General features: G+C 42.9%; 1 protein-coding gene across 2 annotated transcripts in view; it reads left to right on the forward strand.

Moving 5' to 3' along the window:
* The window catches only part of LOC110538663 (acid-sensing ion channel 2), a 448,422-nt gene that overhangs the window by 394,760 nt on the left and 34,609 nt on the right, over nt 1-19,053 (forward strand). For both annotated transcript variants that reach the window (XM_021625621.2, XM_036938819.1), the window contains one exon: nt 14,168-14,318. In XM_021625621.2, coding sequence (XP_021481296.2) covers nt 14,168-14,318 — 151 coding nt within the window. The remainder of the gene's footprint in view (nt 1-14,167; nt 14,319-19,053) is intronic.

A 19,053-nucleotide genomic window follows, 5' to 3' on the forward strand; every position in this document is an offset into this window, starting at 1 on the left:
CATGAGAGCAAACCACACACAAGTCAGAGTTAGTTACCACAAAGTCCATTTTTAATTATATGAGCTCTATCACAACCCTGTGACTCTCAGATCAATTCAGTGTCTATCAATGAATTCTCTGAGAGTCCCTTCCACATTTCAGCTGAGATCCTTTATAGCAAAGACACACACAGGATAAGACAGCATCAGCATAATTCATCGTTCAGCTTTGTCTCCTAAACTATGATATTTTCTCAAACTCAGAACCATAAACCAATCCTCCATATCAACAGGCATATATCAAATCCATCCTATCTCGACAAGATCACAGAGACACCCTGACTGGCACACAGACATTGTGGAGCCAAGAGATACACGCTTGACCTCTCCCCTCTCTCCGGCCCAAGCAACTTAGTCTTGACATAGAACAGATACTGCAACCACGCCACAGTATTATACAAAAATAACATTCTGATGAGAAGTAACTTACAAACATATGATGACTATAAAACATCTTACCTATGTTACCAACCAATTCTGATTATTCCCCAACAAAGCACATGACCACAATCCCGGAAAGGCAACTGACACAGCAAATGGTGGTAGCCTTTAAGTTAATAGGCTGCTAGTTAATGTAATGAATTGTTTGCTAGTTAATCAAGATAATGGTATGTTAGTTCATATTGTTAATTGGCTGTGAGACATGTACCTCTTTATCTTCCCCTTGGAACATAAAATATTCAGTGGTAACAGAATGGGCTGACACACATCATTACTGTGTCTCAGGATGCTCCTCCATGTAGCTTGACATATGGCTATACTCAGCCAAAATAAGCACTGTGTTTAGGTTGAAAGGTCACCGGAGCCAGGGGTACGGCTGGGAGTTAGCGCCACTCAGATGATTTATTTTCAAAACTTCTCCAAACTCCTTCAAGGTCAATGCTGCTCCCCCATGGAGAGATAGAGGGACTGATTGATAATGGTCATTATCACCATGGTGATGTAGCCTACTAAACACTCTAGACGACTTTATTAGAGCTCAGACATCACCTCCGACAGCGTACACACAGCTGATGGACTGTGTGAGTGAGACGTGCCTGTTCCTACCTGTCCGTTTCTTCCTGTCTGTGATAAGGACCTGCCACATGTCCTCCACCCCTCACCCATTACTCACCTCCCATTAGCCCTGCAAAGACCATGACAGGTGAGGCGGGCCCCGGAGGAGCCGCCTTGGAGCCAGAGTTATAAAAAATAATGAGTGTGAATGTGTGACCAGATGTGATTGATGAGCCTGGGGCAGCAGGCAGCGGATGTGGTCGTTTCCCTCACATGCCCACTACCCTCCACTCAGACAGCAGGAACAGAAATGTACCTGAGATAGACAGACTGCAACCGAGGGATGGCTAGACGCCACATTCTACATTCTGGGGGTAAAAGAAAGGGGGAAAATATAGAGAAAGGGAATGCAATTAAATCAGTATTCCGTGAGAACATGACCTGAAGGCAACTTCCTCTTTTATTTGATATCTCTCAGACATGCAGGCTGCTCTTTGTGACCCCACTGAGTACAGCCTTCAGGGGAGGGAAGAGAACTAATATTTTAGCAGGCAGTGTACCACTGTAGAAATGATCTAAACTAAAAGACACATCTCTATGTGCTGCACTGTACAGATAACAAAACATATTGTAAAGAATGTAAATAGGATAAAGTTGTGTCAGGGCTGTGGGATAGGCTGGACTGGGCTGTTCTGTTCTGGGCTGAGTCGGGCTGTTCTGGTCTGTGAGGAGCCATTGGTGCTGAGTTCTGGTCATACTGCCAAGCTCCAGTTTAAGATGATGTATCACCCCTGGCTGCTCATTTACCTTTATATTCCAGCAGTCAGGAGGAGGACTGCTCCCCACAACATCCACATGCTCTTCTATTTGGCTAGCATTAACCATAACCTACAGTAATATACTGTCACGGCTGTCGTTGGTTGAAGAAGGAGTAGACCAAAACGCAGCGTGGTAAGTGTTCATGTTGTAAATTTAATAAACTGAACACCGAATACAAACGAACAAAAGAATAAAGGAAAACCGAAACAGTCCCGTATGATGGAAACACTGCAACGGAAAATAATCACCCACAACTCAAAATGGGAAAACAGGCTACCTAAGTATGGCTCTCAATCAGAGACAGTGATAGACAGCTGCCTCTGATTGAGAACCATACCAGGCCAAACACATAGAAAATGAAACCTAGACCTAAATCACAGAATACCCACCCACATCACACCCTGACCAAACTAAAAATAGAAACATACACAGCAATCTACGGTCAGGGCGTGACATATACTTGCAGGTCAAATACAAAAAATATATAGACTAACACAGTTGCAGAGAGGACAAGGAATAAATAATGCACGCTCTAGTATGCCTTTCAAGCCGTTCAGAAACAAGTACTCAACAATTCCATGGTATGAAGCAAGTTTGTTTCATAGGGGATTCAAATAGGTAAGATCATTGAGTTTGTGGCTGCAGTCCATCTACAGGCAGCATGTTAATGGATGAGCTCATTCAGCAGAGGTGAGGGCAGTGCTCTGTGCATGGCCTCCCCCGTGTAAAGTCAATTAAGCCTGGGGATGGAACGCTGCTCTCAGGTTATGGGTCACCGGGGATCTGGCACCAATCACAGCCTGGATTTAATTCCCATCCGGCCGGTATCATTTCCACTCAGGGGAGGGATCTTCTTTATAAGTCTCTCTCGCTCTCTCTCTCATTTCTTCTCTTTCTCTCACTCTCTTTATGTCCTCTTTCGATCTCCCCCTCACTCTCTTTCTCTCTCTGTCTATCTCTCTCTCTTTCTCTCTCTCTCTCTGTCTATCTTGCTCTCTCTCTGTCCATCTCTCTCTCCAGCTCTCTCGCTGTCTCTCCATGAACATAAATATCAGGCTGGCAGCAACAACAGCTATCTTGTGTCCTACTGTATCACCAATCACCAATATGCTAAACATGTTCTCTCATAAAATACATTATCTTATTTTTATTTTTGAATTTTACCCTTTTTTCTCCCCAATTTCGTGATATCCAATTGTTTTAGTAGCTACTATCTTGTCTCATCGCTACAACTCCCGTACGGGCTCGGGAGAGACGAAGGTTGAAAGTCATGCGTCCTCCGATACACAACCCAGCCAAGACGCACTGCTTCTTAACACAGCGCCATCCAACCCGGAAGCCAGCCGCACCAATGTGTCGGAGGAAACACTGTGCACCTGGCAACCTTGGTGAGCGCGCACTGCACCCGGCCCGCCACAGGAGTCGCTGGTGCGCAATGAGACAAGATTTTCCCTACCGGCCAAACCCTCCCTAACCCGGACGACGCTAGGCCAATTGTGCGTCGCCCCACGGACCTCCCGGTTGCGGCCGGTTACGACAGAGCCAGGGCGCGAACCCAGAGTCTCTGGTGGCGCCCTTAACCACTGCGCCACCGGGAGGCCCATAAATAAAATACATTATCGACTGGAATGGTAAATTAGGTTTGGATTGGGTGATATATACCGTTCCACAAAGTTTCACAACACATCACAGAAAAGGTGACATTTGTTTAATGTGTATGAATTATGTTTGGTTATGGGGAAGTTGTGTAGTTTCACAGTGCTAACTTGGCTCTGACATTCAGGAAGAGGAATGCAATGCCAGGCGTGCGTACGGCGCCCAGGGGTGTAATAGTGTGGCTGAAGCCCTCCATAGTGCCAGGTAGCTACCTAGCCTTGCTTAGCAGCACTCTCTCTCTCTCTGAATTATTCATCTTAACAACAGAACCACTTAAATGCTGCAGCGTCGAGGGGGGGGGGGGGGGGGGGGGGGGGGGGGGGGAGTGCACACCTTGCAACTCAAAGGCCTTTTTTCACACACTTTAATCCTTCCTCTCTGTATCCCTCTCTCATTTATTATCTCTCTCTCTCTCTCGTGCTGCTTTGGTTTACCATGAAAAGCCTTCTAAATTCACCCATAATGGAAATTGATTTGGCGAACAATAACAGCACATCACAATAGACTGCTTATGGAAGTGGAATTTAAGCTTTAAGCCTGGTGCCCCTCGCTGAGTGAGAACTGATAAAACCAGTTGGCTGGCTCTTAAAGCTTCAAATGTTAATTTACTCCATCACTTTCCACTTCTTCCCCTGCCTGCCAGCAAAATAAATGGGATGAGTGAGATAGGTGTCTTATTACCTGCTTATTCTATCAAAGAGAAATAGAGGAGAATCCAGTCATGTGTAGTACTGTACTGTAAGTAAGAATGAATACAGGCTTTTTCTCCTCTGGTTGTGTGAATAGGATTGCTGGAGCGCTATACTATGTGAATATATACGACAGGGTAGTCAACAGAAATACATCAGCATACATTATTATTGTATGCTCATTGTCAATAACTTGTCAATAATCAACTGACTGGCTTTCTTGATGTCTATAGTATTCTCTCTGGTATGCAATCTGGTTTCCGCTCAGGTTATGGATATGTCACTGCAACCTTAAAGGTCCTCATTGATGTCACCATAGCCCTTAATTCTAAGCAATGTTGTGCTGCTATTTTTATTGACTTGGCCAAAGCTTTTGATACAGTAGACCATTCCATTCTTGTGGGCCGGCTAAGGAGTATTGGTGTCCCTGAGGGGTCTTTGGCCTGGTTTGCTAACTACCTCTCTCAAAGAGTGCAGTGTATAAAGTCACAACATCTGCTGTCTCAGCTACTGCCTGTCAACAAGGGTGTACACCAAGGCTCGATCCAAGGCCCAACGCTCTTCTCAATTTACATCAACAACATAGCTCAGGTAGTAGGAAGCTCTCTCATCCATTTATATGCAGATGATACAGTCTTACACTGAGCTGGCCACTCCTCGGATTTTGTGTTAAACGCTCTACAACAAAGCTTTCTTAGTTTCCAACAAGCTTTCTCTACCCTTAACCTTGTTCTGAACACCTCAAAAAAAAAAAATATTTGGCTTGGTAAGAAGAATGCCCCTCTCCCCACAGGTGTGATTACTACCTCTGAGGGTTTAGAGCTTAAGGTAGTCACCTCATACAAGTACTTGGGAGTATGGCTAGACAGTACACTGTCCTTCTCTCAGCACATATCAAAGCTGCAGGCTAAGGTTAAATCTAGACTTGGTTTCCTCTATCGTAATCGCTACTTTTTCACCCCAGCTGCCAAACTAACCCTGATTCAGATGACCATCCTACCCAAGCTAGATTACGGAGACGTAATTTATAGATCGTCCGTTAAGGGTGCTCTCGAGCAGCTAGATGTTCTTTACCATTCGGCCATGTGTGTGTGTGTGTGTGTGTGTTTGTGTGTAGAGGGGAGTTTTATGTTGCATTTATGTTAAATACGTATTTAATTACTTCTGAACTACAATCCATTGTAATTTGTAACAAGATACTTCGAGACCTGTAATTTGTATTTTATTTTTTTTTTATTTGCGCTTCACAGTTTTGCGGCCCCATTTCACCCTGCATTGGTATCAGAAGTCTGATGACAATATGGTGTGATAAGACTGTCTTATAAATGTAAATGTAAATGTAAAATATAATGTTTTGAGCTCCGTCCCCCAAAACAATGGCAATTAATAATGCCCAGTGTGCTTTGCAAGTCTTTATTTGTACATTTACATTTTGGTCATTTAGCAGACACTCATATCCAGAGCGACTTAGTCACTTTATTCAACTAAGGTAGATAAACAACGACAAATCAAAGTCATAGCAAGTACAATGTTTTTAAAACCCTTACTGAGAATGTTGTTTTAGTGAAGCCGTGTATTGAAAATGTATTTTGGATTTGGAAAATTTGGGAAAATACTAATTAGCATCTTGTATTTCAATTTGATACATTTTCTTCAGAGTATTTTGTAATGGCAACAAGATAGTATATTATCCCATCTCTGTGTGATAGTATATTATCCCATCTCTGTGTGATAGTATATTATCCCATCTCTGTGTGATAGTATATTAACCCATCTCTGTGTGATAGTATATTATCCCATCTCTGTGTGCGTGGGTGTGTAACAAATGAGGAAAAGGACTTCGGAGCCCGTTACAATAATAGTTGAAGAAACAGGCATATTATCGTAGGCATATTTATCATAAAGCTCTTCAAATTAATGACAGCTGAACACATGAAGTCATTAACCATTCTCACTAGTGTACCCATCACAGCCACAGCACACTGCAATAATGACAGCTGAACACATGAAGTCATGAACCATTCTCACTAGTGTACCCATCACAGCCACAGCACACTGCAGGCATAATGACTTGTCTCTTTGTAACGCTTTATTTTCAGATGTCTAACTGTTGTCTTCGGCATTAGCCAGGGACAGGCAACTCTTCAAACACAGTGGGAAGGTGTCTGTCGTCTGTCTGGCGCTAACTAACAACAACTGACCTTTCATCACAGTGGAAGGTGGCTCTCTAATGGCCGTGTCATCTTTGACTTCACCCTGGGAGAGGCTGGTCGACATGCAGGCTGGGTCACGGCATGCCTTAGGGCGATGTCTTGCTCCCGGACGCTCACACTGTTTCTTGTGAATGCTAATAAGTTATGTTGGGTGGACGAGATGAAGGCAGGCGTCTAATTGGCAGCTCATCTCTGTTCTCCTGCTTCGTGCCCTGACTGCCCTGTGGACAGTGTCAGCTAACGTTATGTTAACATGGCAGGGTTTGACTCTTGTGACATTTCAAGACCAGGGTTCAATCAACACCTTAGCGATTCATTTAAAATAACGTAATGAAGAAAGAGCAGCAACAGCATTTCATCACCAAAGACAACTTTGATGCTTAGTGGCTTGAAGAGTGCAATGTCAACAAGACCATTCTAGCCAAACTGATCAGAATAGACGGATGGGTGTGTATGAAGACCTGACAACAGCCAATGTTTTTAGTTCTGTATTGGCTTGTGCATATCTTTATTTTATTTGTATTTATTTCACCTTTATTTAACCAGGTGGTCAGTTGAGAACAAGTTCTCATTTACAACTGCGACCTGGTCAAGATAAAGCAAAGCAGTGCGACACAAACAACAACACAGAGTTACACATGGAGTAAACAAACACAAATACAAATACAGTCAATAACACAATAGTAAAGTCTATTTACAGTGTGTGCAAATGAAGTCAGATTAGGGAGGTACGGTAATAAATAGGCCATAGTGGTCTGACATATCGACTCAAACACTGCTGAGTATGAAGCAATCATGCATAACCACATCTGGTATTATAAGCAACATTGTCATTTACACTGCTTGAAATAGGTGCCGATACTCATTTTGGGTGCTGGTCCTTTTTATATTTAGGTGCTAATATTCTATTAGAGGAAAAGGAGCTCAAGTAGTAGAACATTTGAGGTGCTGGTACTCAGTTCGGTGAGCTCCTGCCCAAGTCAAGAACTGGTCATTTATTAATAGCAGAGAGGATGGAGCTATTTTGAGAATGCTGATACTCATGGTCCATATTCTACCATCCTGTTTTTCAGAAAAGTAATGGCCTCGGTGCATGAGAACTCTGAGAAGTGTCTCTTTACTTTAGTTTGCTACTTTACAGGTATTGCCTGTAATCGCCCCTTGGCCAGGTACCAAAGTTATTTGATATTTCTGTGGTGGTGTGAGGAGTCATTACTCTCCTCCCTCTGGCAGAATGACTCGAGGCAAGCAGAAGTGGAGATAATAACTGAGTGGGCAGGAACAAGATGAAGGAGAGACAGCAGGGTCAGACAACTGTCTGAGGGGTACCAAAATGACAGAACCACCCTGGCAACTTTTGGTTGGCACTTCCCCCGTGGCGTGGCTGATGAGGTGGGGTAAGGTGTTAATAGGATGTTGACCTGGTCCTAGCCCTCCCTGTCACTCATTCAGTACATCATTACTGTTTCTAGAGACAGAGAGGGTCTGACAAGAAGCTCCAGAGAGAGGATGATGATGATGATGGTCCCTATTAGACAATCAACAACTTCAGAGGAGGAGAGTTCAGAGCACCATTACTACAGTACATCTAAAGGGAAGCAGTGCAGATACGCGTAGTCTGTGTTATACACACACTCACAGAAACTCACAGACATATCATGTTTAAATGAGCGCTGGGTAATTAAACATGATGTTACCTGCCCAGTTAGCTGGCGAGGGTTCCAAGGGAGCACTTGAGTGTGTGAATGGTTTGGGCTGATGCTTATTAACTCTAATGTAAGCTCTAATTAGCAGACAGAGATACTTTAGTCAAATGAACCAAGGTCATGCTGACGACCAAAACAACCTGTTTACTGGGATGCTACTGCATGTTGAATCCCATTCAATCTGCTTTTTGGTCTGTTAGGTTTGGACCAATGTGTTTTGACATTGACAGATTACTGTCTATGCTGGGACATGCTGCTGATGTTGATATTCTCCATTCATGCAGGCTGGGTCCATATTGGTCTCTATACACTCGGGTATTTCTGTCACTATGCTATCAACCGGAGCCATCCCTGGTACAGTTAAGCCCAGTCCCAGTCAGAGACAGACACCGAGACACGGATACCTGCAAACCAAGAGTGATTTCTCTATGAATATGTATCCCCCGTCTCTGCGCTGTGGCACTAGCAGCTCTTAGCCCCTGATGTGTCATTTAGATAGATTCATATCTGTGGAAGGAGGGAGCTGCTCTACTGAGGAGAAGGGGGTGTCTCATACTCCCTTTCTACCCACATCCTTATATCACCCTAACACTGTCCACCTGGACAATTACTCATGTCCATAGAAGCACTCATACACTGGCCATCAGGGTTGGGGAGTAACGGATTACATGTAAGGGATTACCTAAAAATTATAACTGTAATCTGTTACGTTACCAGCAAAAATATTGTAATCAGATTACAGATACTTTTGAAAAACTAGATGACTTAGAGGATTACTTTTAAATCCAAAAAGCATGTTTGCGGAAAAAAATCTTTGACACTTCTCTTTCCTCAATGACATTCAAATCAGCATTGAAAAAAGACGCAAGTTTAAGTTTGTTCCACCTGAGTGAGTTTGATGGATCACGGGAAAAGAGCAGGAATAGGCTTTTGTAGACTACCGTCCAAGCTTTGTCTTCCAATGGTGCGATTGCTGTCAGCATCCAAAGATGATCAAATTTTCATAAACGCAATGAGATAAGGATGACAGCAGTGGTGTAGTCTACAACGATACGGATATATCTTATTATTGATATCTACATAGCTCATTGATGTGAATCACGCTGCTGCTCTCTCATTTAGCTATTTGTGCCTTACGGATTGTTGTTGTTGAGGATGGCTGTTCACAAATCTAAATGTGTATTTGAACCCAATAATGGTTGATTTCAAGAACTTTAAGCTTCCTATCAATCATTGTTTTTGAAACCAGTGGACAGCCAATGAAAAATGCGCTCTTGCAAAAGCCGCATAGAGAGGATCCAAGCCTATGGAATAAAAGTGGGGCTTCTATTGCTCAATCTAATTCATGCTGATAAAAGAAACATCCTAATGGACACATGCTGAAACGTGCACACTTTTGATAGACTTAAAGGGGCAATCTGTAGTTACTACTGTCACACCCTGATCTGGTTCACCTGTCCTTGTGATTGTCTCCACCCCCTCCAGGTGTCGCTTATTATCCCCGGTGTATATATCGCTGTGTTTCCTGTCTCTCTGTGCCAGTTCGTCTTGTTTGCCAAGTCAACCAGGGGTTTTCCCCAATCTCTGTTTGTTTCTGGTCCTCCTGGTTTTGACCCTTGCCTGTCCTGACTCTGCACCCACCTGCCTGACCACTCTGCCTGTTCTGACTACCAGCTTGCCTATCCCATTGTACTGTTTTGGACTCGGATCTGGTTTCTGACCCCTGCCTGGCCTGACCTCGAGACTGTCTATCATGTGGTACTGTTTGGACTCTGACCTGGTTTATGAACTCTTGCCTGTCCCCGACCTGCCTTTGCCTACTCCATTTGTTATAATACATTTCGGAGCTCCTCCATCTGCTTCCTCTGTCTGCATTTGGGTCTCACCTTGTGCCCTTATAGCTACATCCATTATTGGACTTATAAATGATATACACACTACCGTTCAAAAGTTTTGGGTCACTTAGAAATGTCCTTGTTTTTGAAAGAAAAGCAAAAAAAATGTGTCCATTTAAAATAACATCAAATGGATCAGAAATACAGTGCAGACATGGTTAATGTTGTAAATGACTACCGTAGCTGGAAACAGCAGATTTTTAATGGGATGTCTATGTAGGCGTACAGAGGCCAATTATCAGCAACCATCACTCCTGTGTTCCAATAGCTAATCCAAGTTTATAATTTTAAAAGGCTAATTGATCATTTAAAAAACCCTTTTGCAATTATATAGAAGTTTTCAGTAGTGCTCAAACATGCCATTCCGTGAGCGCAGCATTTTCTTTCCAACTCGAGTCAATGAGCCTAATCAGTCCTCATGACAACAAAATCATAAACAACAGAGTAGGAATGGCTAATAAGTCCTTAGTTTTGGGGTTACAATTTGGCTAATCTTTACTACTGTATTTCCAAGTCCTATTCTTGAAGATCAAGGGGTACAACATTTATTGGAATGACTGGAATTCTGATAGACTTTGGTTTTTAATGTAAAGATATAATTTAATCATATTATTGTATGCAGTAGAAAGCGATGGGTTAGAAGAAGCCTGCATAACCAACCCATAAAGTAAAATTTAACATCCATATATGACCAGCTATGTAAACTATTACATTAATTTATCCTGCAATTGGTAACATACCTTTTTGTCTTCTTCTCATGCCTCTTAAGGGGAAAGTAATCTAAAAGTAACTGAATGTTATCAGATTCTGTTATTGAGTTTGGGTAATCCAAAAGTTACGTTACTGATTACAATTTTGGACAGGTAACTAGTAACTGTAACGGATGGCATTTAGAAAGTAGCCTACCCAACCCTGCTGGTCATGGAAAAGCCCTCTATTAAGAAGACTTACAGTGCCTTCAGAATGTATTCATACCCCTTGACTTATTCCACATTTTGTTGTGTTACAGACTGAATTCAAAATGGATTAAACATATTTTTTAAATCACACCCATCTGCACACAATACCCCATAATGACAAAATGAAAACATGTTTTTAGAAATGTTTGCAAATGTATTGAAAATGAAATACAGAAATATCTTATTTACATAGGTTTTGCCTGTGCTTAGTGCTATTTCTATGACTATTATTCATTTTTTCCTTCCCAATTTTGTCATATCCAAATGCGATCCAATTCCGATCTTGTCTCATTGCTGCAACTCCCCAATGGGCTCGGAAGAGGCAAAGATCGAGTCATCCCTCCTCCGAAACATGATGTGCCAAACTGCGCTTCTTAACACCCTCAAGCTTAACCCAGAAGCCAGCCGCACCAATGTATCGGAGGAAACACAGTTCAGCTGAAAACCGAAGTCAGTCTGTAGGTGGCCAGACAACCACAAGGAGTCGCTAGAGTGCGATGAGCCAACTAAAGCTCCCCTGGCCAAACTCTCCCCTAACCCGGACAACGCTGAGCCAATTGTGCGCCGCCCTATGGGACTCCCGATCACGGCTGGTTATGACACAGCCTGGGATCGAACCCCAGGCTGTAGTGATGCCGCACACCGGGAGGCCAGTATTCTATTTACTTTTAACTTTAAAAAGTCCCTAGTCGTTGCCAATGACAAGGATAAAATGATGCAGCCACCACCATGGTCGAAAATATGAAGAGTGGTACTCAGTGATGGGTTCTATTGGATTTGCCCCAAACACAACACTTTGTATTCAGGACATAAAGTTCATTTCTTTGACACATTTTTTGCAATTTTACTTTTGTGCCTTATTGCAAACAGGATGCATGTTTTGGAATACTTTAATTCTGTACAGGCTTCCTTCTTTTCACTGATATTTAGGTTAGTATTGTGGAGTAACTACAATGTTGTTGATCCATCCTCAGTTTTCCCCTATCCCAGCCATTAAACTGTCTTCTGGCTTCATGGTGAAATCCCTGAGCGGTTTCCTTCTTCACGGCAACTGAGTTAGGAAGAACACCTGTATATTTGTAGTGACTGGTTGTATTGATACACCATCCAAAGTGTAATTAATAACTTCACCATGCTCAAACAGATATTCAATGTCTGCTTTGTTTTACCCATCTACCAATAGGTGCCCTTCTTTGTGAGGCATTGGAAAACCTCCCTGGTCTTGTGGTTGAATCAATGTTTGAAAGTCACTGCTCGACTGAGGGACCTTAGAGATAATTGTATGTGTGGGGTACAGAGATGAGGTAGTCATTCAAAAATCATATTAAACACTATTATTGCACACAGAGTGAGTACAACGTATTATGTGACTTGTTAACTTGTTAAGCAAATTTGTACTCATGAACTTATTTAGGATTGCCATAAAACAAGGGTTAAATACTTATTGACATTTCAGCTTTTAATTTTTAATTACTTAGTAAACATTTTTAAGTACTTAGTAAACATTTTTAAGTACTTAGTAAACATTACTTAGTAAACATTCCACTAAGACATTATGTGGTATTGTGTGTGGGCCAGTGAAACAAAATCTTAATGTAACCATTTTAAATTCAGGCTGTAACACAACAAAATGAGGGAAAAGTCAAGGGGTGTGAATACTTTCTGAAGGCACTGTAACTGTAACCATTCTGAGCTCCCAGAACCACACTGATCCCAGACCAGAACATAGAAGGGCAGATAGGCCACCACTGCTTCTATCCAATAAGAAGGCTTGGAGTGTGTGACCTTGTTGATGATGTTCAAACAACATTCTATTCCTCAGTCCTTCTCTGATTGGTGAGGGAAAGGAAGGTGGGCTGATGGTTGTTATGGTGATTATTATCCATGAGCAGGGACCTTCCAACACCCATCTAATTTACATGTGTGCATCTTTTACACACCTGTCTCTAAATAAGCTGCACTGATTCTGCATTTTACGGCAGTCTATTATTCATATAAACCTCAAAGTCGCTATCTAGCACAGTGGTGTGACATATAACTGTGCCCATTTGTTTGATTTAATGAGAGGCAAAAGTTCAGTTTTTACCTAGAAAAATCTGAGCTTTCCCTATGCATTCCTTCTCATAATGGCATCTCAACAGTTTTCCTTGAACTGTTAACAATGTACTGAAAATGGGGATAGCGAATGCAGGTTTTTCCTCCCATGAACTCCATGCCACTAATGGCAGAGTGAGCACCGCTTTTAAGTGATTACAAGATAAAGTGCCCATGATTTTTTCAATTCTCTGCCACTATTTTCCTTTAAGGCCTAATCTGGCCCTACTTTACCCAATGTAGGAGCTGAAAAGTGCTTTCTCCACCTGACCGGAGCAGAGTGGAGCTGCAGAAAGCCTGTTATTAGCTGTTCTACAGAGAGTGAGGGCTCCACAGCCTGTAATGCTTCTGCTCATCCAGCCACTTGAAAGGAGAGGGAACAACAGCCACATGCTCCATTACACTGAAATGATAGGATTTGTCTCCAATGTGGCCCATTGCCGTGCCGTAAAGTGTATGCTCGTAAACACATTTTTAAAAGGCACAAGGTGCCTCTTCCAATTTTTGGTAATCATAGGAGAATGTGTTAGAAGGTTGTTGTGTGCCATTGGGATTGATCATGGATTTCTATCAAGGGCAAACAAGGGACAAATCAACATTTTGTGTTCCTCGTCTCCACATGAATCCTTAATACTTTACTTTTGTTACCGGCTCTGTTGTTGTCATTTGAATTTGCCTGTAGGGTGTTACAATCATTATCATATCTAGTTCAGCCTGCTGATTCCTTAATGTATTTAGAAGGCTATAAGGACAGTTCTTCCCTAAACCGCCTTATGGAATGTCATGGTACCAGTTTATGAGTAGTTAATGTATCAGTCCACCTCCTGATGCCCACCAGCCTGTGTACATAACAAGTTCAGTACTAACCTCTCTCTCTCTCTCTCTCTCTCTCTCTCTCTCTCTCTCTCTCTCTCTCTCTCTCTCTCTCTCTCTCTCTCTCTCTCTCTCTCTCTCTCTCTCTCTCTCTCTCTCTCTCTCTCTCTCTCTCTCTCTCTCTCTCTCTCTCTCTCTCTCTCTCTCTCTCTCTCTCTCTCTCTCTCTCTCTCTCTCTCTCTCTCTCTCTCTCTCTCTCTCTCTCTCTCTCTGTCTGTCTGTCTGCAGGTGTTCACCAGGTATGGGAAGTGTTACATGTTCAACGCAGCGGAGGAGGGGAAGACGCTGCGGACCACCATGAAGGGAGGGACGGGGAACGGCCTGGAGATTATGCTGGACATCCAGCAGGACGAGTACCTACCTGTGTGGGGCGACACAGGTAGGCCCAACTACACCATACCTGACCCTCTCCATCCAAGTCACAATGTATCCATGTAGAGGGTGTTCAATCTGACTGTGTGGAGTTGATGACTGGTGTCCCCCAAGGTTATATTCTATGTCCTGTGCTTTTCACCATTTATATAAATTCTGCCCAAAATGTATTGACTTGCTGTCAAGTCAGGATGTGCTTTTCCTTTCAGATTTGGAAGCGATGCCATTCCTTTATCAGTTTCCTCACGATTTGTTGTTCATAGTGGAAGAAGCCATGTGAGTTGTTCAGATAGTCTTGTGTAGGAGGGATCTTGCTGCCTGACATGTTAGCTGCCCAATGAGCCTCATTGAAAGCCTTGCTCACGTCTCAACCTGCGTGGAAGTGAAGACAGGGGAGTTGTTGAAGCACAGCATCAAGCCAAGTCATGAGCCCTCTAGCAGATAGACTATATTTATTATCCATATATAGAACATGTATCATGCTGTTTATTTCCCCCGATCAATTCTCCACATGTTCTTCTAAGATTAGCAGTGGGACACATAGGCTTCTCCTCAGCTGTCCCTTCCCATCACTGGTGTGTTTAAGTCTGTTGTTATAAGGCAGAGGCTAAGTCGCTATACAGAGGGGCACCTAGCAGCACAGTGAGAGTGTAGACCTCTTTGTAGAGTCTCCTACTGGGATGGAGGGCCCTGGATGGTGCCCTTGTTTATCCCTCTGTGCCTGTACGGATTAATTAGCACACAACCAGCTGGCTCAGTCCTGTCAGCAGATAACAGGGGGCTCATAACTTCCTCCTCACAGCTTCCTCCTCACTACTTCCACCTCAGAGAAGCAGGGCCTCAGTGCCTTTAGAGACTTAAATCAAGACCATTGGCTCCTAAGCAGAGGCACCGGACACACCGGGCACACCTGACAAACCGGACATACCGGACATATTAGACACACTGGACACACGGAACAGGGCTCCTACCTCAGCCTTTCTATTATTTTTCTCCCTCCCTATTTCTCTCCACCCCTCCTCTCACCCTCTTCTCTCTCTCCACCCTCCTCTCACCCTCTCCTCTCTGTCTGCCTGGCAAATGCCTGCAGTCAATCAGAGCTGCATCGTCTCCATGGTCAGGTTTGTGGCTAACTGTGTCCTGGGAGCTTTAGAGGCTAGAGAGGCAGCTTGTTTTGCTGCCATACTGTCATGTCTGGACTCACAGGAGTTATTTTTTAGTTCATAGGAAGTGGACAGTATCAGGATAGAACCATGGAGGAAGAGGGGGTGTTGACATTTGGCATGGGATGTTTATTGATCTGAAGAAGGGAACTCTTGTATTTTTGGTTCCTGGGTATTTTACTGTCAGCTAGGGGTAGTCAAAATCCACAGTTTCCTGGGCCCAGTTTTTAAAAAGTTATCGATCTAGATTTTTCTAGATCTAGATTTTCTTTTAAATGCATAGAAATGGAATGAATAAAATTGGCCCCATTCAAGTCAATGATTTGTCTGTTCAATTAATTATATTTCTATGCATTTAATCCTATCCGATAGATCAAATTACAGATAATTAAAAAAAAACTGGGCCGTGTTCTTCATCTAGATTGGAGGAGCATCAACAGGAGCACAGTGCAGATGTAGGATCTTAATTTGAGCCAGTTTTCTACAGCAGGAAAATGATCTTGCAGCAACAGAAAAAGCAAACTATTATGTGGATTATAATTAATTGACTTCTTTGTGGGGGTTGATACATTTCTTTGTAAGGGCAAATCAAGTCTGACATTTTAAAGTGGAAATTACAAACTTTAGAAGCCTTTTTAAACATTGAATATACTAAAAGTTTACATTTCCTACTGTGCAACGAAAGAGTGATCAAATGAAGATCCTACATCTGTAGTGTAAAGTCATTCTTGTCTTTTTCATTTATATTAATTAGACTAGATAGATTTTTAAAAAATTATGACAGCAATCACTTTATTAGTCATTAACGTACACAACCCAACCCGTTTGCTATTACACTTAACTACAGATGTGCTATCTTAATTTGATCACCAGCGTAGGTGTGTGCGGTGTTTTAGAAATAGATATGCAGTTGCCTAGATACACTGCAACTCACATTGGCATTGGATTGCTCGGTGGAAGAAATAATGAGAGCTTCAGATTGTCTCATTTCCTCTCATGCATTAGCTGTCTTCGAGGGGCTGATCTCTCAAGTGCATCTTAAATATTTTCAGGGTTGTCAAGAAGAATTCAATGACGACTTGTCAAGTGATTAGGACCTCATCAAAGTCATTTTCTCCAACCATTTACTTTTACAAACATTTGAATAACTTTCATGTGAATTTAAAGAGAGATTTGCTGCAGGCGGAGTGCTAACCTCCAGCTCCACTTCTCCACGGTGTGTCTGATGAAACTCATTGGCTTCACCCCAAATGGCACCCTATTCCCTGTACAGTGCACTACTTTGGGCCCTGCTCAAAAGTAGTGCACGACCTCTGGCTTCTCCAATACCACACACTTTGTTATTGTTCACTGTCCTCAGACAGGAACACGTAACATATGGAAAGTATGCACATAGCTGCTATTGATTTCGACCTAAGGTTTTGCCCAGGGTGCATAATACAGTATCAACACTTACTACAACCACCTTTCACAGTATTAACAGGCTTCCTCTGTTGTTTCCAATCAATGTATTCCTTTTTTCGCTGTACTTTCTTAAGTCCCTATCGAACACAATGCGATCTTGGCCGTGTTTGTGTGGGATGTTGTATGGATTGTCCCTGTCTGCAAGAGAGGTCAACTGAAGTTCAGATTAGAAAGTGGAAGAGCCAGACGAGTTTTCTCACTCTTCTCTTGATCTGAAGACTTGTTATCTCATTCTGCCGTTGGGTTAACTACTGAATTTTTGCAGGAGTGGGGAGTTAAACACTTAGCTTAGATAGTAGCTACTAACAATTGGATACCAGGAAATTGGGGAGAAAAAGGGGTAAAATTCAACAAAAAACAATATATATATATATATATATATATATATATATATAAACGCAACATTTATTTTTACCTTTACCTTTAAGAACAAATTCTTATTTGAACACAGTTAAGAACAAATTGTTATTTACAATGATGACAACCTCCTGCGGGGACGGGGGCTGGGATTAAAAATATAAAATAAAAATATAGAACAAAACACACATCACAAAACTATTGATTTTTATACATTTTATTTAACTAGGCAAGTCAGTTAAGAACAAATTCTTATTTGTTATACAATAACGGCCTACACCGGCCAAACCCGGACAACGCTGGGCCAATTGTGCACCGCCCTAATGGGACTCCCAATCACAGCCGGTTGTGGTACAGCCTGGATTCAAACCAGGGTGTCTGTAGTGATGCCTCAAGCACTGCAATTAAGTGCCTTAGACCACTGCACCACTCGGGAGCCACTACATAAAGAGAGACCTTTGGTAGCAACACAACATGAAAACAGCATGGTAGCAACACAACATGAAAACAACATGGTAGCAACACAACATGGCAGCAGCACAATATGGAGCAGCACAAAACACGGTACAAACATTATTGGGCACAGACAACAGCACAAAGGGCAAGAAGGTAGAGACAACAATACATCACACAAAGCAGCCACAACTGTCAGTAAGAGTGTGCATGATTGAGTCTTAGAATGAAGAGATGGAGATAAAACGGTCCAGTTTGAGTGTTTGTTGCAGCTTGTTCCAGTCGCTAGCTGCAGCGAACTGAAAAGACAAGCGACCTATGGATGTGTGTGCTTTGGGGACCTTTAACAGAATGTTCCTGGCTGAAAGGGTGTTGTATGTGGAGGATTTATTTACATCCCTGTTAGTGGGCATTTCTCCTTTGCCAAGATAATCTATCCTCCTGACAGGTGTGGCATATCAAGAAGCTGATTAAACAGCACGATCATTGCACAGGTGCACCTTGTACAGGGGACAATAAAAGGCCACTCTAAAATGTGCAGTTTTGTCACTCAACACAATACCACTGATGTCCAACCAGCCTCACAACTGCAGACCCTGTGTAACCATGCCAGCCCAGGACCTCTACATCCGGCTTCTTCACCAGCGGGATCACCTGAGACCAGCCACCCAGACTGCTGATGAAACTGTGGGTTTGCACAACCGAAGACATTCTGCAAAAACTGTCAGAAACTGTCTCAGGGAAGCTTATCTGCCTGCTTGTCATCCTAACCAGGGTCTTGACCAGACTGCAGTTTGGCATCGTAACTGACTTCAGTGGTAAATGCTCACCTTCGATGGCCACTAGCACACTGGAGAAGTGTGCTCTTCACGGATGAATCCCGGTTTCAACTATACCGGGCAGATGGCAGACGTCTGCCATCTGCCCGGTATATGGCGTTGTGTGGGTAAGCAGGTTACTGATGTCAACGTTGTGAACAGAGTGCATCATGGTGGCAGTGGGGTTATGTTATGGGCAGGCATAAGCTACAGACAATGAACACAATTGCATTTTATCGATGGATTGAATGCACAGAGATACTGTGAGGAGATCCTGAGGCCCATTGTGCCATTCATCCGCCGCCATCATCACATGTTTCAGCATGATAATGCACAGCCCCATGTTGCAAGGATCTGTACACAATTCCTGGAAGCTGAAAATGCGCCATTTATTCCATAGCCTGTTGTCACGAGTCCCACCGAAGGTGGCTCCTCTTCCTGTTCGAGCGGCGCTCGGCGGTCGTCGTCACCGGTCTACTAGCTGCCA

Source organism: Oncorhynchus mykiss, chromosome 12 (assembly GCF_013265735.2).
Source record: "Oncorhynchus mykiss isolate Arlee chromosome 12, USDA_OmykA_1.1, whole genome shotgun sequence".
Classification (NCBI taxonomy): domain Eukaryota; kingdom Metazoa; phylum Chordata; class Actinopteri; order Salmoniformes; family Salmonidae; genus Oncorhynchus; species Oncorhynchus mykiss.